Source organism: Aquarana catesbeiana, linkage group LG06 (genome assembly GCF_042186555.1).
Source record: "Aquarana catesbeiana isolate 2022-GZ linkage group LG06, ASM4218655v1, whole genome shotgun sequence".
Lineage (NCBI taxonomy): Eukaryota > Metazoa > Chordata > Amphibia > Anura > Ranidae > Aquarana > Aquarana catesbeiana.
Window position 1 is genome coordinate 305,249,265 of NC_133329.1, and position 21,851 is coordinate 305,271,115.

Genomic DNA, 21,851 nt, shown 5'->3' on the forward strand with positions numbered 1-21,851 from the left:
GGATTTTTTCTTATTTCTTTATAAGCATCTTACGGGTTAGGACAGCTTCCATATCCAATTAGCTAAAAAAATAAATTCAGTTGAAAAATCCATAATATTTCTATTTTGCCAAGTACATCTTCAATAACTGGCAAGAGCAAAAATAAGTTAATGCACCGTCCTGGCTAAAAGCACAACTAAAAGCCTGCTGAACCATGCTGTGAGGCTTAATAGAACAGAGTAGAGTTCAAAAGACTGAATACTGTAAGAATGTAACACTGTGTGTGTGTGTATATTATATATATATATATATATATATATATATATATATATATATACACACACACACACACACACACACACACACACACACATACACACACACATAGTCAGGTACATAAATATTGGGACATCGACACAATTCTAATCTTTTTAGCTCTATACACCACCACGGATTTGAAATGAAGCAAATAAGATGTGCTTTAACTGCAGACTTTCAGCTTTAATTTGAGGGGTATTTACATCCAAATCAGGTGAACGGTGTAGGAATTACAACGGTTTGTATATGTGCCTCCCGCTTTTTAAGGGACCAAAAGTAATGGGACAGATTAACAATCATCCATCAAACTTTCACTTTTTAATACTTGGTTTCCTTTGGTAATCCTTTGCAGTCAATTACAGCCTGAAGTCTGGAACACATAGACATCACCAGACGCTGGGTTTCATCCCTGGTGAGGCATTTTCCCTTCAGTTTTGTCCTCAGCAAGTGAAAAGCATGCTCAATCGGATTCAGGTCAGGTGATTGACTTGGCCATTGCATAATATTCCACTTCTTTCTCTTAAAAAAAAACTCTTTGGTTGCTTTCGCAGTATGCTTTGGGTCATTGTCCATCTGCACTGTGAAGTGCCGTCCAATGAGTTCTCAAGCATTTTGCTGAATATGAGCAGATAATATTGCCCGAAACACTTCAGAATTCATCCTGCTGCTTTTGTCAGCAGTCACATCATCAAATACAAGAGAACCAGTTCCATTGGCAGCCATTACATGCCCACGCCATGACACTACCACCACCATGCTTCACTGATGAGGTGGTATGCTTTGGATCATGAGCAGTTCCTTTTCTTCTCCATACTCTTCTCTTCCCATCACTCTGGTACAAGTTGATCTTGGTCTCATCGGTCCTTAGGATGTTGTTCCAGAACTGTGAAGGCTTTTTTAGATGTTGTTTGGCAAACTCTAATCTGGCCTTCCTGTTTTTGAGGCTCACCAGTGGTTTACATCTTGTGGTGAACCCTCTGTATTCACTCTGGTGAAGTCTTCTCTTGATTGTTGACTTTGACACACATACACCTACCTCCTGGAGAGTATTCTTGATCTGGCCAACTGTTGTGAAGGGTGTTTTCTTCACAAGGGAAAGAATTCTTCAGTCATCCACCACAGTTGTTTTCCGTGGTCTTCCGGGTTTTTGGTGTTACTGAGCTCACCGGTGCGTTCTTTTTTTTTTTTAAGGATGTTCCAAACAGTTGATTTGGCCACACCTAATGTTTTTGCTATCTCTCTGATGGGTTTGTTTTGTTTTTTCAGCCTAATGATGGCTTGCTTCACTGATCATGACAGCTCTTCGGATCTCATATTTAGAGTTGACAGCAACAGATTCCAAATGCAAATAGCACACTTGAAATGAACTCTGGACCTTTTATCTGCTCCTTGTAAATGGGATGAGGGAATAACACACACCTGGCCATGGAACAGCTGAGCATCCAATTGTCCCATTACTTTTGGTCCCTTAAAAAGTGGGAGGCACAAACTGAAACTGTATACAAACTGTTGTAATTCCTACACCGTTCACCTGATTTGGATGTAAATACCCTCAAATTAAAGCCGAAAGTCTGCAGTTAAAGCACATCTTGTTCGTTTCATTTCAAATCTATTGTGGTGGTGTATAGAGCCAAAAAGATCAGAATTGTGACGATGTCCCAATATTTATGGACCTGACTGTGTGTGTATATATATATATATATATATTTACATACACACACATTATATATATATACATACACACACACACACACACACACACACACACACACACACACACACACACATATATATATATATATATATATATATACAAAAGTGAGTACACCCCTAAGTAAAAATGTCCAATTTGGGCCCAAAGTGTCAATATTTTGTGTGGCCACCATTAATTTCCAGCACTGCCTTAACCCTCTTGGGCACGGAGTTCACCAGAGCTTCCACTTGCCACTGGAGTCCTCTTCCACTGCTCCATGACAACATCACAGAGCTGGTGGATGTTAGAGACCTTGTGCTCCTCCACCTTCCGTTTGAGGATGCCCCACAGATGCTTAATAGGGTTTAGGTCTGGAGACATGCTTTGCATCACCTTTGCCCTAAGCTTCATTAGCAAGGCAGTGGTCATCTTGGAGGTGTGTTTGAGGTTGTTCTCATGTTGGAATACTGCCCTGTGGCCCAGTCTCTGTAGGGAGGGGACCATGCTCTGCTTCAGTATGTCACAGTACATGATGGCATTCATGGTTCCCTCAATGAACTGTAGCTCCCCAGTGTCGGCAGCACTCATACAGACCCAGACCATGACACTCCCACCACCATGCTTGACTGTTGTACTCCTCACCTGATTGCTGCACACACACTTGACACCATCTGAACCAAATAAGTTTATCTTGGTCTCATCAGACAACAGGACATGGTTCCAGTAACCCAAGTCCATAGTCTGCTTGTCTTCAGCAAACTGTTTGCGGGCTTTCTTGTGCATCATCTTTAGAAGAGGCTTCCTTCTGGGACGACAGCCATGCAGACCAATTTGATGCAGTATGCGGCGTATGGTCTGAGCACTGACAGGCTGACCCCCCACCCCTTTAACCTCTGCAGCAATGCTGGCAGCACTCATACGTCTATTTCCCAAAGACAACCTTTGAATATGACGCTGAATATGACTCAACTTCTTTGGTTAACCATGGCAAGTCCTGTTCTGAGTGGAACCTGTCCTGTTAAACCGCTGTATGGTCTTGGCCACCGTGTTGCAGCTCAGTTTGAGGTACTTGGCAATCTTCTTTTAGCCTAGGCCATCTTTATGTAGACCAACAATTCTTTTTTTCAGATTCCGAGAGAGTTCTTTGTCATGAAGTGCCATGTTGAACTTCCAGTGACCGGTATGAGAGAATGAGAGCGATAACACCAAATGTAACACACCTGCTCCCCATTCACACCTGAGAACTTGTAACACTAACGAGTTAAATGACACTGGGGAGGGAAAATGGCTAATTGGGCCCAATTTGGACATTTTCACTTAGGGGTGTACTCACTTTTGTTACCAGCGGTTTAGACATTAATGGCTGTGTGTTGAGTTATTTTGAGGGGATGGCAAATTTACACTGTTATACAAGCTGTACACTCACTACTTTACATTGTAGCAAAGTGTAATTTCTTCAGTGTTGTCACATGAAAAGATATAATAAAATATTTACAAAAATGTGAGGGGTGTACTCACTTTTGTGTGTGTGTGTGTGTGTGTGTGTGTGTGTGTGTGTGTGTGTGTGTGTGTGTGTGTATATATATATATATATATATATATATATATATTTTTTTTTTTTTTTTTTTATGGTGCTAAAAGTGTTTAGTGTGCTGTTGGCTCAGGGCAAGTTGATATACAGTAGCTTTACTGGTCCGAACCAGGGCGTGTGGCTAGGACAGCGATGTGTGCAGCTCCCACCAGGCATCTTGATCAATACAACCTGAAATCACACACTAATGACCAATAACCTCCTGACTTGCTATCTGCTAGCACCTCACTCTTCTTTTATAGCTGGTCCACTGGTTTCATAGTTCCACAAAGACAAAGAGGAATAAAGAGAACATGGGCCACAACAAGCTCAAGATGGGGTCGGGGTTCTACCTTCTAAGACCAAGACAGAGCAGCATATGTACACTTTGCTGCAGTCTGGAAAGGTTTGCAAGAACCTCAGACTTGGGGTATCCTCTTAGGCCTGATTCACACCTTTGCAGGTTGCAGGTGCATTTTGCATTTTTCAATACAAGTTTTTGATTCATTGAAGTCTATGGAACTAAAAACTAGAAAAAAGTTCCTTGCCCTTTCCATAAAATGCACAGACTTGAACGTGACCAATAGGAAACCATGTTAAATGGACTGTAGTGTGTTTCTGCAAAACTGAAAATGCACTAAAAAATGCATACGTAAGAACCAGGGCCCTTAAACCATACTAATCTTTACAAGTGGAATATGGGTTCACTAGACACTATACTTTCAAAATCTGCAACTATGCCATGCAACACTTAACTCCTCTAATATTTGTCCTTTCCTCAGCTCTCTGCCCAGTGACGCAATTCAAAGATGTATTAAACCCAAAAGCAAAAATGTATTATATTGCAGCTTACTAATCCTTTTTTAGGCTTTCTTTCTTATATTGTCATCCAGTAATCCAACAAGCAAGCCTGTTTTTCAACAGAACAAGCTCTCCAGGAGAATGTATCAGTTACAGTGATGAGACAAACCATTTACCACTGACAGTGGTAAAATGATCAGCTTTATTTCTGTAAAACCTTTATCCCAAAAAGGAAAAAACTGCTGTTGTAGCTGATTATAAAGTATTAGCTGAAGTTCAGAATTCGCTCCCCCAAGACAGACAATTATGCTGTCCAAAAGGTGCCCCCTGCGCTCCTTCATCCAGACAGGATGGTGCAGTACTGGCCAAATCATCAGGTGAAAACAGAGGGGAAAAAGCAAGAAAACGAATGCAGCCATCACATCTTACAATTGGTAAGTTGCAATATATTACATTTTGGTTTACCGCTTTATTTCCTTGCTGGAAACAGAAAAGCTGACTTACAGTATCAGCACAGAGAAAGAATAAACTGTACTTTAAAGAATCCTTTAAAGGTACCGTTCAATTTATAAATGTATATACTGTAAATGTATAGGTAAACAGCATGATATGATTTAGAACAACAGCACAAAACCTCAATAAAATAAAGTAAATACATTCCAGATAAGCTTAGGCTATCACAGTCCCTTCTTATATCAGAATCTCTATCAGATCTCCCTTACATCAGAGTCCCCATCAAAGCCCCCCCTTACAATAGAGTGTCCACTTACATAAGAGGCCCCTCTTCCAGGGGACCGAATAAAATCTTGCAGTAGGCCACATTTTGGTGATCCACGCTTTAAATGATAGAGGATGCCCTCAAAACTATACAGTTTGTTCTCCCTTTCCATTTTAACCCCCATCAACTGCTACCTTGGCTAGGTAGTTACATTAATCCTCCCAACCCTGTGTAATTCTAGAAAACCATGGGATCAAACCACCTGACAGTTTGTATTGTATTTTCAATGTGCTGGAGCTCCATGTACTTCACAATTACTCTTTATATGAGAATGCGTGTACTGTCTAGGTGTTCTTCTAAAATATAATCCTGAATTTAACATTGGTGATTGGTGGACATAGTAACTGGTTACCAATATGTGTTTTGCTATACTTTCATACACGGTTTGTAAAAAAAACTGACCTGACTGTTCTGTTAAAATAATACCTACCGTATTTATCGGCGTATAACACGCACCGGCGTATAACACGCACCCCAATTTAGGAGGGAATTTTAAGGAAAAAAAACTTTTAGGAGGGAAGTTGAAGGGAAAAAAACTTACATTTAAATGCCCTTCATTGCAGCCATGTCAGTGCAGCCTTGTCAGTGCAGCCTTGTCAGTGCAGCCTTGTCAGTGCAGCCTTGTCAGTGCAGCCTTGTCAGTGCAGCCTTGTCAGTGCAGCCTTGTCAGTGCAGCCTTGTCAGTGCAGCCATGTCAGTGCAGCCATGTCAGTGCAGCCATGTCAGTGCAGCCTTGTCAGTGCAGCCTTGTCAGTGCAGCCTTCACCAGTGCAGCCTTCACCAGTGCAGCCTTGTCAGTGCAGCCTTGTCAGTGCAGCCTTGTCAGTGCAGCCTTGTCAGTGCAGCCTTCCCCAGTGCAGCCTTGCCCCAGTGCAGCCTTGCCCCAGTGCAGCCTGGGATCCCCTGTCCCTGCTTCCAGGGCTTCAAAATCGCGGTCCGCGATTTGAAAATGGCGCCGCCGGCGCCGAAGTACACAGAGCCGGTCCTCGGCTCTTTCCGCTGGCTCTCGTTTACTTTCGGCTCCACTCGTAGTCCCGAGCGGAGCTATCCGAGTAGGTTCGGATAGCTCCGCTCGGGACTACGAGTGGAGCCGAAAGTAAACAAGAGCCGCCGGAAAGAGCCGAGGACCGGCTCTGTGTACTTCGGATCCGGCGGCGCCATTTTCAAATCGCGGTCCGCGATTTTGAAAATGTGACAGCTCGGGATCGGCGGGGATCGGCGTATAACACGCACCTGCGACTTTCCCCTGATTTTAAGGGGAAAAAAGTGCGTGTTATACGCCGATAAATACGGTAATTAAAAAAAAAAAGGATCGAAACCAATGCCTTTAGAGTGCATATCCAATGGTCTTACATGTTACAGGGCTTCAATCAACAATGCAGCTCAGGGAATGTTGCACAACAGGGTCTGAATAGAAAGGTTCACTTTAGATACATAATGTATGTGTGCCATTAGCTGGCAATACTTCTACAACTTACAAGAATATTGAAGGATCCAGCAGCCGGCTGACATCCCCATCATGCACTTTAAGGTACGGAGCATGGAATCCTCGCCAACAATGAGGTGAGTTACTAAAAGACAAGAGGACAACCATAAATTTACAAAATCTTATAACTCCTTGCTCTTTGGGCCTTTAAAAAACACCATAGAATGTGCATACCATAGAAAACAGAAAATATACATTAAAGTAAACATTTTATAAAGCAGAGCAGTTCAAACAGAGCTTATGATGAAAAAATACATAATACTAAAAACTGTATGTCAATGGATTTGTAAGTTTTGAGACACAGGCTGCGTAGTTCATATGCAAATCTCTATTTCCTGTAGAAGTTGGGCTTGTTCCTGTCCCTTCAGACACTTCTTAATGCAATATGGCAGCCTTGAGGACCATCAGAGGGGTTTGGGAAGTGGAATGGAATGATCTACTGATCAGTCTGATGTGTGATATTCATTGTAGCAACCTCAGTTTGAATTCCCCAAGTTTGTGACAAGTTTAGGGTACCTCTAGACAAGTCGAAACTTACTGTAAATATAATTAAATAGCCTGTGTGCACTTGATTTGTTTTTGATCCAGGAATACCTGTACTGAAGGTTGAAGTGTCCTTCGGTGTTTTCGTATCTGTAATCAGCAGCCAGTTGGACTATGGAAGGATGAATTTAATTTATTCACTGATGTATTATAAAACTGGAGTGAACTTTTAGCCAATTCAGTTTTCATATATACAGTATCTCACAAAAGTGAGAACACCCCTCACATTTTTGTAAATATTTTTATTATATCTTTTCATGCAACAACAATGCAGAAATTACACTTCACTAATTACACTTCACTACTGTAAAGTAGTGAGTGTACAGCTTGTATAACAGTGTAAATTTGCTGTCCCCTCAAAATAACTCACACAGCCACTAATGTCTAAACCGCTGGCAACAAAAGTGAGTACACCCTTAAGTGAAAATGTCCAATTCGGGCCCAAAGTGTCTATATTTTGTGTGGCCAGCACTGCCTTAACCCTTTTGGGCATGGAGTTAACCAGAGCTTGACAGGCTGCCACTAAAGTCCTCTTCCACTCCTCCATGACCACATCACGGAGCTGGTGGATGTTAGAGACTTTGCATTCCTCCACCTTCCGTTTGCGGATGCCCCACAGATGTTCAATAGGGTTTAGGTCTGGAGGCATGCTTGGCCAGTCCATCACCTTTACCCTCAGTTTCTTTAGCAAGGCAGAGGTCGTCTTGGAGATGTGTTTGGGGCTGTTATGTTGGAATACTGCCCTGCGGCCCAGTCTCCAGAGGGAGGGGATTATGCTCTGCTTCAGAAGCTGTCACAGTACATGTTGGCATTCATGGTTCCCTAAATGAACTGTAGCTCCCCAGTGCCGGCAGCACTCATGCAGCCCCAGACCATGACACTCCTACCACCATGCTTGACTGTAGGGAATACACATTTGTCTTTGTACTCCTCACCTGGTTGCGCCACACACACTTGACACCATCTGAACCAAATAACTTTATCTTGGTCTCATCAGACAACAGGACATGGTTCCAGTAATCAAGGTCCTTAGTCAGCTTGTCTTCAGCAAACTGTCTGCAGGCTTTCTTGTGCATAATCTTTAGAAGAATCTTCCTTCTGGGACGACAGCCACGCAGACCAATTTGATGCAGTGTGCGGCGTATGGTCTGAGCCCTGACAGGCTGACCCCCCACCCCTTCAACCTCTGCAGCAATGCTGGCAGCACTCATACGTCTATATGACGCTGAGCACATGCACTCAACTTCTTTGGTCAACCATGGCGAGGCCTGTTCTGAGTGGAACCTGTCCTGTTAAACCGCTGTATGGTCTTGGCCACTGTGCTGCAGCTCAGTTTCAAGGTCTTGGCAATCTACTTATAGCCCAGGCCATCTTTATAGCGTCATGCCTTGTGCTATAGTGGGAGACTTCCGCATACGGCGGTGTCCCCACCTCTTGGGCACAGTAACAGCTGACGTTGGGCGGGGACCTCTGCTGCGTCCCGCCGCTCTTTGGCGGATGTGGTGGGCGGTCCCCCTCACCGATGTCTGTATGACGTTGGGGGTGGAGACTACGGTGGACTTCCGGGCATTTAAGGCGGGGGTTTGGCATGGTCAGTCTTCTTCTCTATCTGGCGTCCTTTACACTCTGACGAGAGAGCACACTGGTAAGCACCACTTTCATACACAGATCGTTATGTCACTTCACTAGCGTACCTCTCATTCATATAGGTACACGCTGGAGCCATATTTGTCATTGATTTTACTTCCCTTTATCTGTTCATTCTTTTTGTTCATCTGCATGCTTTTTTCTCCTTCTCTTCTCTGCCTTTTTCCTTGTTTCTTTTTCTTTGCTGTCTATTCCTTTTTTGTTTTCCTTTCCTTCCTCTCTTTTCTCTCTCCCCCTCTCCCCTTTTTCTTTTTCTTTTTCTTTTCACCACTCCCTCACTTTTCTCCCCACATGCACTTTCCCTTTTCACATCACATTTTCCCATGCTCTGCAGGACACTCCTGCATTCCTTGTACCTCAGGTTACTATATTACATTCCTACTACAGTGCGACATCAACAACCCCAGTCATACAATATATATATCCATGTATTTTACTATGGTACTCATGTCATTTAGGACACATGGGCTACTTGGGGGATTATGTCATGTACCATCTCAATATATTTATACACATTTATATACGCCATGACATGGAGTATGCCCTGCTAGGCCCATGGGTAACACTTGAGTTCACATTTTTACCCCTTCTCTGCTTCGCTCTTTCATGCCCTGCTGAACACCCTGTACTCTTCATATTCATATTCAAGTACATTTTTGCCAATTTCTTTTAGATATGGCTTTTGCCAGTATCTTAGATACGTATACATTTTTGTTATTTATTTCATACAGCAAATACACCCTAAAAATATCCTGGGTGACAGTCGGGTTCATTCCTCTTTTCTTTTCAACTGCCTTGCCTGCCCATTGCCTGATCCTGGATGTCCATTTGGTGGTCTCCTCCCCCTCAGCTCCCGGGGGAGATGTATTGCCGCTGCCCCCCGCTGGGGACCACCCCCTCGGGGTTCCACGCCTGACAAGTGGGTATTGGATTAATTACTCTGGCTTCATGTTGTTGTCCTACCATAACCTATACTCCAATATACTCTTTACCTGTTATTACAGACACCAGATATACACATCAGCCCCTGATGATGCGAGGAGAGCTCGCGAAACGCGTCGGGTTAGAGATGTAGCATGTATATCTGTACCCTTTTATATTTTGATGTTATGTCATGATGGCTATGTTTTTAGGACCATTATCATGCTGCTGTTTTCATGTATGGGTCACCGATGTTCATAACTTGTACTGGATGTTATTTATCACAATAAATGTTGTCATTCCTATACTTTTGTTACTTTCCTGTGATCACCATGGACACTTCATTTAAAGTCCCAGGGGCGAATTTTTGTATTTCTACGCAATATAGGGATGGAGGTGTCTCATATCAGGGAGCAGCTCTCAGACTTTTCTGTTTCAGGCCATCTTTATGTAGAGCAACAATTCTTTTTTTCAGATCCTCAAAGAGTTGTTTGCCATGAGGTGCCATGTTAAACTTCCAGTGACTAGTATGAGAGAGTGAGAGCAATAACACCAAATTTAACACGCCTGCCTCCCATTCACACCTGAGACCTTGTAACACTGAGTCACATGACACTGGGGAGGGAAAATGGCTAATTGGGCCCAATTTGGATATTTTCACTTAGGGTGTACCCACTTTTGTTGCCAGCGGTTTAGACATTAATGGCTGTGTGTTGAGTTGTTTTGAGGGGACAACAAATTGACACTGTTATTCAAGCTGTACACTCACTACTTTACATTGTAGCAAAGTGTCATTTCTTCAGTGTTGTCACATGAAAAGATATAATGAAATATTTACAAAAATGTGAGGGGTGTACTCACTTTTGTGAGATACCGTATGTAATAAAAGTATAGTTTATCCTTTAAAAGCGGTAGTAAAGATTTTTTTTTTCTTTTATTTAGATCCACTGGTAAGCCAATAATAAAAGTTACCTGTAGGTACAGTAAATATCTCCTAAATGTGCACCTTTTAGGAGATATTTACTTTAGGAGATGTGCACCTTTTAGTTACTTTAGTAGCAGCCAGTGATGTCACTGGCACATGCGCACTGCACTCTCCATGAATGCCATGCCATCCATTGAGAGAACTGTGCTGCAAACCTGGAAGGAAGGCAGGGTGAAGCCCTGTCAGTGGTGATAGCGCACCACTGGAGGGCATACTAGCACATTATGCTCTCAAAGCAGTAGTAAACTGCCGTTTTTCGTTTTTTTTTAAACCTGCAAGGCAATGTTATAATGTGCTTCCAGGTCTTCCTTCTGGGTTGGTGGGCTTCGGTCCTTTGATTGGACGAGCTGCGATGAGGTCACCCCTACGCATGGGAGCCGCTGTTCACGGCACAGAGCTCTGAAGGAACAACACTGTATGCCAAGCGCATGCGCCAATGATGTCACCAGTAAATGTCTCCTAAATGGTGCAGTCGCCCAAGGGAGTTTACTCCCACTTTTAGGCTCCATGCACACCGACTTAAAAATTGCTGCTTCTACAGGAGTTTTGTGTTCTGCCTGTAGAAGCAGCTCAATGTTATCCTATGTGTCCATGCACTTTAGGATGATTACAAGCATATTTTGAGCTCAGCGTTTAGAGGCAGGAAAACAAAACCTTCTGGTCTGCATTTCTGATTGGAGCTTTCTGGCAGAAAAGATGCAAAACTCTCCTAAACGTTGTACAAAAAATGCTCTATAAGCATTGTTTTCTGCTAAGGGAACTGCCATTTTTTTTAAGCCAAGTGTTCATGGAGCCTAACTTGCAAAAAAATCTGGACACAAAAAAAAAAAAATATATATATTTTTTATATATATATGTGTATATATATGTGTATATATATATATATATATATATATATATATATATATATATATACACACACACACACACACACACACCCCCCCCCCCCCCCCGAGGGGACGGAAAGTATTCAGACCCCTTAAATTTTTCACTCTTTGTTATATTGCAGCCATTTGCTAAAATCATTTAAGTCAATTTTTTTTCCTAATTAATGTACACACAGCACCCCATATTGACAGAAAAACACAGAATTGTTGACATTTTTGCAGATTTATTAAAAAAGAAAAACTGAAATATCACATGGTCCTAAGTATTCAGACCCTTTGCTGTGACACTCATATATTTAACTCACGTGCTGTCCATTTCTTCTGATCATCCTTGAGATGGTTCTACACCTTCATTTGAGTCCAGCTATGTTTGATTATCCTGATTGGACTTGATTAGGAAAGCCACACACCTGTCTATATAAGACCTTACAGCTCACAGTGCATGTCAGAGCAAATGAGAATCATGAGGTCAAAGGAACTGCCTAAAGAGCTCAGAGACAGAATTGTGGCAAGGCACAGAACTGGCCAAGGTTACAAAAAAATTTCTGCTGCACTTAAGGTTCCTAAGTGCACAGTGGCCTCCATAATCCTTAAATGGAAGATGCTTGGGATGACAAGAACCCTTCCTACAGCTGGCCGTCCGGCCAAACTGAGCTATCGCGGGAGAAGAGCCTTGGTGAGAGAGGTAAAGAAGAACCCAAAGATCACTGTGGCTGAGCTCCAGAGATGCAGTCGGGAGATGGGAGAAAGTTGTAGAAAGTCAACCATCACTGCAGCCCTCCACCAGTCAGGGGCTTTATGGCAAAGTGGCCCGACGGAAGCCTCTCCTCAGTGCAAGACACATGAAAGCCCGCATGGAGTTTGCTAAAAAAACACCTGAAGGACTACAAGATGGTGAGAAATAAGATTCTCTGGTCTGATGAGACCAAGATAGAACTTTTTGGCCTTAATTCTAAGTGGTATGTGTGAAGAAAACCAGGCACTGTTCTTCACCTGTCCAATACAGTCCCAACAGTGAAGCATGGTGGTGGCAGCATCATGCTGTGGGGGTGTTTTTTAGCTGCAGGGACAGGACGACTGGTTGCAATCGAGGGAAAGATGAATGTGGCCAAGTACAGGGATATCCTGGACGAAAACTTTCTCCAGAGTGCTCAGGACCTCAGATTGGGCTGAAGGTTTACCTCCCAACAAGACAATGACCCTAAGCACACAGCTAAAATAACAAAGGAGTGGCTTCACAACAACTCCGTGACTGTTCTTGAATGGCCCAGCCAGAGCCCTGACTTAAACCCAATTGAGCAACTCTGGAGAGACCTAAAAATGGCTGTCCACCAACGTTTACCATCCAACCTGACAGAACTGGGGAGGATCTGCAAGGAGGAATGGCAGAGGATCCTAAATGCAGGTGTGAAAAACTTGTATAAATATATAATTTTATAATTATATATGATTTTTTTTTTTTAGTAGCTGCAAAGGATAAAAATCCACTTTGTGGGCACCAAATGTCTTTGCAAACACTGTTATTGCTTGGTAAAAGTTGCAGTGATGTCAATGTACTGCACATAGCCTATACAGAACACACATCTTCTTGTATAAGACAATATCTGCTTATCCTGGAGTTTAGCATTAAATGAGACCCATGTTCACTGCTCTTTTGTGGTTTGGTTATATGGCATGAAATGTTTTCATTTGAAGATACAGTACATCAGAAAACATCACCAACTGCCACAAACAGGTCAATACATATTTAAGATTCAAAGCGTCATACTTGCAGACAATGTAGCCACCCACCTGAACTGTTGTAGTTAGAGCAGATTTCTGCCTTTAGAAGTGCAGCAAGCTTGGTAAGATTAGTCTTTTGAGAGGCTGACAGGCCGCTAGCCAAAAGGACAATAGCTTCTTCTCTACATTGGCGTCTGTTCAGCTGTAAAGCACACAATCCAAAGAGACACCATTAAAAATTTACTTGCATTTCATTTGGTACCACCCAGCTTTAAATCATAAATATTCCATATTTGACATAGTTCTCCCTGCCATTTAAAGCAAAAAATACTAAGGTTCTGTTTCCATTTATTTACTGTACAGATTTTACAGTCACATTCTGTAACAGTCGTATTGCGTTCAATTCAGGTGTACTATATTCATATTTAGGGCGTGTATAAATATCAACTTCGTGTACATGATAATACATTTTACCAATGCAGTTAGACATGTGCGGACGCCTCTTACTGAAGTTAAAGTGGTTGTAAAGCTTTTCTTTTTTTTGCAATAAAATAACAAACATGTTATACTTACCTGCAGCCCCGATCCTCTTATTCTGGAGTCCCCTGCCGGCACTCCAAGCCCATCCTAGTCATCGGGTGCCCCAAGGGAAAGCAGCTTTCCATGGGGGCACCCATGTGGGTTCCCTCCCGATTCCCACTGCTGCGTCCATTGGCACAGACAGCGGGACTCGGCCCCGCCCCCGGGTCACATGATTTGATTGACAGCAGCGAGAGCCAATGGCATCTGCTGCTATCAATCTGTCCAATGAGGAGCGAGACAGTGGATGGAGCTGCTGCGCTCGAATACATCACTGGATCAGACCGAGGTCAGGTAAGAAAAAGTGGGGGGGAGGGGGGTTGGCCTGGGGGGCAGCTGCAGCACAGAAGGTTTTTCACTCTAATACATACAATGCATTAAGGTGGAAAACCTAAAAGGCTTTACAAACACTTTAACCTCCCTGGCGGTATGATTATTTCGGATTTTAGGTGCTGAAAGCGGTACCATTATTTTGCATGGAAATTTGGCGTTTTATATTGTAGGTCTGTAAATCTTAACAATAACACACTTAAATCTGTCCAAACCAGAGTCTAGTAGATATCCCGGGTATGATAAAGTTTGAAACACAAAAACATAAATTATAATATAATAAATAAAAATAAATAATTAAAAAAAAAAAAAAAATAGTAATAAAATAAATTTCCCCACAATTCACTATCGCTCAATTCTGCAAGTGTTCTAATTTACTATCGCTGTTTTCTAGCTGGTCTAAAGCCACTTTTGACGTAAAGGGACACTTTTTGGTTGCTATGGACAATCTCCAGTTTCCAGGCAGAAAGAACAGTGTATATCATGTAAAATTGCATGCAGGGCATGGGACAAAGCACTGGGGACAAAAGGGATGTGAAATCATTTCATACAGTACTGTAATCTGTAAGATTACAGTACTGTATGTGTTATGCTTTTTACATTTTTTTGAATTTGCCGCCAGGCTCCGCCCCCGTGCGTCGCGCCTCTCGCAGGGAACGGAGCCTGGCACGGAGAGGCTTCGGAGGAGGACGGAGCCCACAGACACAGCGGGGTGACATCGCAGGATCCCGGGGACAAGGTAAGTAACGCCGCCCCAGGATCCTGCAATGCGATCCCGAATGTGGCTCGGGGTTACCGCTAATGGTACTGAATTTTAACCCCGAGCCACACTCGGGAAAACCGCCAGGGAGGCTACGATCGTGCTTGACTCCTTCAGCCATATAAAAGGCCAGTGGGGTGATACAAAGCACCAAGGCAAACTAAAATTTAAAATATAATATAGAAAGTGCAGCGCTGGACATGTGAAGTGAATTTATGAAATTTATGAAATTTGATAAACAAATTATTAAAATAATGAAGAAAATTAATCAAAATCAAAAACAGTGACACAATCATACATATTGGTTATGTGAAGTGTTTCCTAGAACGTGAACACATAAACTAAAAAAGAGTCTTTCCTTATAAAAAAAATTTTTTTTTTTTTTAAGAAAACACATAAAAGTCCACAACAGTGTATTTGATACAAATGTAGATTTCAGGGGTACATTCTTCAATGTTCCATGTTGCCCACCACCGAATAGAAGAATAAGAGGCTTACCAGAAAGCCTGTGACCACCCTTACTCAAGGGGGGTCAAAACAGGCTTAGTAGATATGCGGAAACCACCACAGGGATACTCCAAGGGACACCGATGGATTGGTGCGTCAAGAATCTTTACCAGGTAGCCGACCAGCCAACAACCGCTGTAGATGTTCTCCCAAGTCCTATCCTCTCATAGGGCAAACTTAAAATCTTCCACGAATCCAGTGCAAAAAGGAGTAGTTATAATGCCAGAAGAAATAAAAAAGGAGATGCTCCACTGGTGCAGATAACTTTTGATTTTCTTTTATTGGCAAATAACGTTAAAATAACAAAGAAAATAGAGCAAGATAAAAAACGACAACATTGCACGCACCGCGCATGCGCGATTTTAAAATAAACGGCGGTAGTGTCGTTTTTTATCTTGCTCTATTTTCTTTGTTATTTTAACGTTATTTGCCAATAAAAGAAAATCAAAAGTTATCTGCACCAGTGGAGCATCTCCTTTTTTATTTCTTCTGGCATTATAACTACTCCTTTTTGCACTGGATTCGTGGAAGATTTTAAGTTTGCCCCATGAGAGGATAGGACTTGGGAGAACATCTACAGCGGTTGTTGGCTGGTCGGCTACCTGGTAAAGATTCCTGACGCACCAATCCATCGGTGTCCCTTGGAGTATCCCTGTGGTGGTTTCCGCATATCTACTAAGCCTGTTTTGACCCCCCTTGAGTAAGGGTGGTCACAGGCTTTCTGGTAAGCCTCTTATTCTTCTATTCGGTGGTGGGCAACATGGAACATTGAAGAATGTACCCCTGAAATCTACATTTGTATCAAATACACTGTTGTGGACTTTTATGTGTTTTCTTAAAAAAAAAAAAAAAAAAATTTTTTATAAGGAAAGACTCTTTTTTAGTTTATGTGTTCACGTTCTAGGAAACACTTCACATAACCAATACGTATGATTGTGTCACTGTTTTTGATTTTGATTAATTTTCTTCATTATTTTAATAACTTGTTTATCAAATTTCATAAATTCACTTCACATGTCCAGCGCTGCACTTTCTATATTATATTTTGTTTTTTGTGCCCTTATATCGGGGTTATAGTGCACAGCAGCAGGATTTTTCACAGTTTTTTCACAATTTTTTATGCACCTAGCGCAATTTCTTTTTTTTTTTTAATTTTTTTTTTTTAATTTTTTTCTATTAAAAAAAAATAAATCTATCTATTTCTATTAGGCTAATCTGATCAACCCTTTTTTAAACGTTTAAAAGTAAATGTTCTGCCTAAAAGTAGAAAAACACAAGGTGCCCAGTATCATCTGTGTTAGCCACAGAAATCTCTCTTAAACAGGGCCAGGCTGAACAAAGGGCATTGACTTCTGTCTACGTTGTGTTTAGCCCTATTTCGTGACAATAATTCCCACTACTGTCATTCAAGTGATACATTCTGGAACCTTAGTAGGCAGTAGATGCGCTGATATTTAAAAATTCAAATACAGCTCATCTCAGCAAAGTGTTTATATAGGGCCACACATATGTGGCCTCTTGGTGTTAGAGCCCACCCTCCGAGAGGCTACATAGATGCGTATCTTCGGTGGGAAGAAGTTAAAGCCCTGTACACACATATCAAAAGTCGCACAGCTGACTTTCTGTACATGTGTACTGCTGTCTGTTCAACAGAAGTCAGTATAATGATCGGCTTCTGTCGGGCAGTCTTGCTGGAATGCCAGCATTTAATCGGCGCTTCTTGCAAGTGCAAGTCTATTCTGGCAGCAGGTTGGGGGGGTGGGGAGTCCCCTGTCTGAATTCAATAGAAGAGCGGGAGAGATCCCCACATCACACATAGTTTTTTTGATGCGTGGATACGTCAGGTTTTTTTTGTCGGTCAACCCACCGGTTGAAAAAAAAAAAAAAAATTAACGCGCATACCCAGCCTAGGATCATTGTTGCTTTGCAGGAATCAATGTGAAGACTAACACAGGCACTTTCAAGCATGATAAGGAGCCTGGACTTTAGCACTGTCAATTGAGACACTTTTGTGTCCAAAATAGGTGGCGGGAGGGGGGGGGCTATTGTAGTCAGGCAATTAAAGGGGTTGTAAAAGTATTTTTTTTTAAATAACATGGTATACTTACCTCCACTGTGCAGCTCGTTTTGCACAGAGTGGCCCCGAACCTGGTCTTCTGGGGTCCCTCGGCGGCAAGAACTAAACACCTTCATGCGAGCTCTCTTGCATGGTGTTTAGTTCTTGCGGGCGCGCTCCCGTGATGCGGCCTGCGTCATTGGATGTGATTGACAGCATCACGAGCCAATGGCTGTGCTGCTTTCAATCCATCCACTCTAGCCAATCCATGGGCAGGCTGAGCGGCGAAGAGGAAATAGGGGGCGAGCGCAGCAGGTGAACGGGCTCAGGTAAGCAAAATGGGGGGACTGGGGGCGCTATTGTCGGATCTTTTTTCACCTTAATGCATAGGATGCATTAAGGTGAAAAAACGTGAGCCTTTACTACCCCTTTAAGTGAATCCTTTGCTTTTCCCTGCATGGAGAAAGCACAGGTAACCTTTAGGCACAGAGTATGTACTATGCTGCAAAAGCAAGGCACACAAATATTATATTAAGTTTGAATTCTTATACAGGATTTATATAGCGCCAATAGTTTATGCTGTGCCTTATAATGTAGAGGGGGGGACAGTACAATTACAATACAGTTCAATACAGAAGGAATAGGAGGGCCCTGCTAATGAAGGTTTAAACAGAAAAAAAAAAATCCCAACCTAGTCCCCATATAAAGTCTCCCACAACCCTGCAGATTTTGTTACTTACGCCAGAGCATGGCAGCTTCACAAGTGGATCCTTGTTTTTCTGTGCTTGCAGCAAAGCCAACTTTATCTCCTCTGTTTCTGCATAGTCTACAGGCCGCAGACCGTATATATTACTGGTAAAACAAGCACAGATGGGTTTTAAGTAAATACAATATGTGACTGGATTCTTAACTAGGTACATTAGCAGGAATCAAGTTTTATTTGCCGTGTCTTGTTTCTCTGCACGTTGGACTCTCAACACATACACAAAAACATAAGCCTTGGAATTACAGGCAAGACAGATGGACCGTGGGCTGACAGGCTGCTGAATCAAACAAGATATATAAAACACAGAAGCCAAAGTCTATCTCCTCTGACACAAATGTCTTCTGTTTTCTAGTGATACGGCATAAATGCAACAGCCTGCAGGCTTCATGTTTATGGTACCTATCCCATACAAATAGCCATGTGCAATTCTGACATTTCCATTTTTCAGTGCATGGCTCTGCCAAGATAAACCATAGTATTAAATTTATGGATGATAGACTTTATAGGCATAAAACAAGTATATATTAAAAATATATTTATTACAACAATAGAATCAAGACAATTACATAACACTTCATAAATTATTCACAAAATGTGCCTACGAGTATAAACAATGCACAACCTACATACATAGAAAGTATTTATCAAAAGATCGGAGGACCAAACAGATCACTCAACAGTACTGAGAAAAATTGAAGAGGTAGTGTGTCATATTAAAACTCAGCTCTACACATTGCGCATATTCAAGAGACGCTTCTTCAGGAGCTTATGGCGTATTCTATGAACAGAAAAATTTGCAATTAAATTTATCACATTTTATATGTTTAGTCAACACTAACATATAATATTATTGCCTCGGTGAGCTCAGTAAGGCCGCACAACCACCCCCAGCTAGTCAGGATCCCCCGGAGCTGGGGTGGTTGTGCGGCATTACTGAGCTCACAGAGGCAATAATGTTATATGTTAATGCTGAATAAACATACAAAATGTGATGAACTTAACTGCAAATTTTTCTGTTCATAGAATACGCCATAAGCTCCTGAATAATAATTTTTTAATATGACACACTACCTCTTCAATTTTTCGCAATACTGTAGAGTGATCTGTTTGGTCCTCCGATCTTTTGATAAATGCTTTCTATGTAAGTGGTGTGTTGTTTATACTCATAGGCACATTTTGTGAATAGTCTATGAAATTTTATGTAATTGTCTTGATTCTATTTTTGTAATTAATATATTTTTAATATATACACCGGTACTTGTGTTATGCCTATAAAGTCCATCATCCAAAAATGTATCTTTTAATAATCCAAATTATCGGGACGTGGCATTATATACACAAAAGTGTCGTATCCACAGCATCACTCTGTGGTGATACAAATTTTTAATTAAACCATAGTATTAGGTATTCCAGAGACTCAACTTGGTATTAGCAAAATAAACTATAATGAAATGCAAATATGAAAAATAAACTAGTTTTTATGCTGGATAAGCTGAGAAATAAAAGCTATTAAAATGAATGTGTGTTCAATTTAACCTACTGAAGTGACTACAGGGCAGAAAAACAGACACAAGAGGGTTGCTCATATGTTATATCAGCTATTAAGTCCTTAAAAGCTTGACTAGAAGGCCATTAGTGCTTGGTGGTGCTGCTTCAGACTGAGGTGAAGGGCCCTGTTGGACCCCTATGATTAAGCCCCGGTGAGCGGGACGAAACATGTCAGGGAGCATGGCCCGAGGAGCAACACTGACTGAAGCTTTCACATGTATACATCCACACTAGGATCGACTATGGTGAGCGGTGGTTTCATCCTTCAAATCTTGACTATTCCTCTATGCCAGGGGTGGGCAACTTCGGCCCTCCAGCTGTGGTGAAACTACAAGTCCCATGAGACATTGCAAGACCCTAACAATCACAGGCCTGACTCCAAGAGGCAGAGGCATGATGGGATTTGTAGTTTCATCACAGCTGGAGCACAGAGGTTGCCTACACCTGCTCTATGCAAATATCAAATTCTTAAAGCAGATCAAAAACAAAAAAAGTTTTTTTTTTGCTTTGGATAGATTAGAGATGCGTTAGAACCCCCTGACAGGTTTACATTTGCTGTACGTTTCCCATTGGGGAGATTTCCTTAACTTCTTGACCCATAGACAAAATGGGAAGTGAGGGAAATCCTCTCTTAGCCCCCATTCACACCGGTTCGACTTGTCATGAGATTGGACAGGTCAAATTACATGCCAAGTCGCACCCTATCGTTGGCAATGGAACCGTTGAAGTTGGTATAACGCCGGCTTTGTGGCGTCACACTGATTTGAAAAAGTAGTTGCTGCACTACTTTTGCCAATTTCAGGTGCATCTTGCATAGACATCTGTGCATTAAGTGGAAGTCCACCCTAACACTTAAATTCAGCCCAGCAATCATTAATGTGAGCTAAGTTCAGCCTTATGTCTCAAAATGAAAAAAATCGGTTTTTCTACCTTTATTTTGCAGAATCCAGTGCTGTCACATGACTTCAATTCTACTTGCTTCTGAGAGTAAAATCAGCCAGAGGGTGTGGTTACTGAAAGCTAGTGACATCACTTCCTGGGAGGGACACTGATCCTGTGTAGCCAGTGGGCATATACAGGATGGGAGGAGCTGATCATAGGTTCCCGCCCAGTGTTCTCTTGTACATCCTAATTCATGAGAAAATTAAGAAATAAAAAGCCCCATCCACACAAGAGGGGGATGGGAGGTGCAGTGCACATATACAATATAGCTGTGCACATAAGGGAGCTGGACACCGGGGGGGGGGGACTGTCAGTGTAGCTGGAAGTGCTCTGGGGTCTCAGCTCACAGTCTACAATGATCACAGTATAGGCACAACCACACTAAGGCTCTGTTTCCACTAGTGCGACTTGTCATGTGAATTTGGACACATAAAGTTGCATGACAAGTCACAGCCCATTGATTTCAATGGTTCCCATTCCCATCTATGCCACTTTGAAAATCAGCGACTTTGAAAAGGTATCTGCAATGCTTTTATGCAACTTTTGATGCAACTTTGATCCAGAGAGTGTAAAGTTGGATCAAAGCTTTGTGGTCGCGATAGTGGAAACATAGACTAAGGCTCAGTTTTCAAAAGTATGAATTGTCAAAGTGCAAACTATAGTGTAAACGTGACTTATCATGCGACTATGTGTCCAAAGTCGCACGACAAGACACAGCCTACTGATTTTAATGGTACCCATTCCCATGTATGCAACTTTGAAAATCAGTGACTTTAAAAAAGGTACCTGCAATGCTTTGATGCGACTTTGATCCAGAGAGTGTAAAGTCGCATCAAAGTCACACTCTAAATCGTGCAACTTGGGGTTACAATAGTGGAAACGTAGACTAAGGCTCCATTTCCACTAGTATGACTTGTCAAGCGACTTTGGACACAAAATTGCATGACAAGTCACAGCCTATTGATTTCAATGGCACCCGTTCCCATCTATGTGACTTTGAAAATCAGTGACTTTGAAAAGGTACATGCAATG

The 21,851-nt window shown here is 42.0% G+C and overlaps 1 protein-coding gene across 1 annotated transcript in view; it reads right to left on the minus strand.

Annotated features, from left to right (window-relative positions):
* The window catches only part of BARD1 (BRCA1 associated RING domain 1), a 191,738-nt gene that overhangs the window by 13,130 nt on the left and 156,757 nt on the right, over nucleotides 1-21,851 (minus strand). Inside the window, exons 7-9 of the mRNA XM_073633578.1 lie at nucleotides 18,304-18,415; nucleotides 13,401-13,533; nucleotides 6,619-6,711 (exon numbers count right to left, since the gene is read on the minus strand). Of these exons, the coding sequence (XP_073489679.1) occupies nucleotides 6,619-6,711; nucleotides 13,401-13,533; nucleotides 18,304-18,415 (338 nt within the window). The remainder of the gene's footprint in view (nucleotides 1-6,618; nucleotides 6,712-13,400; nucleotides 13,534-18,303; nucleotides 18,416-21,851) is intronic.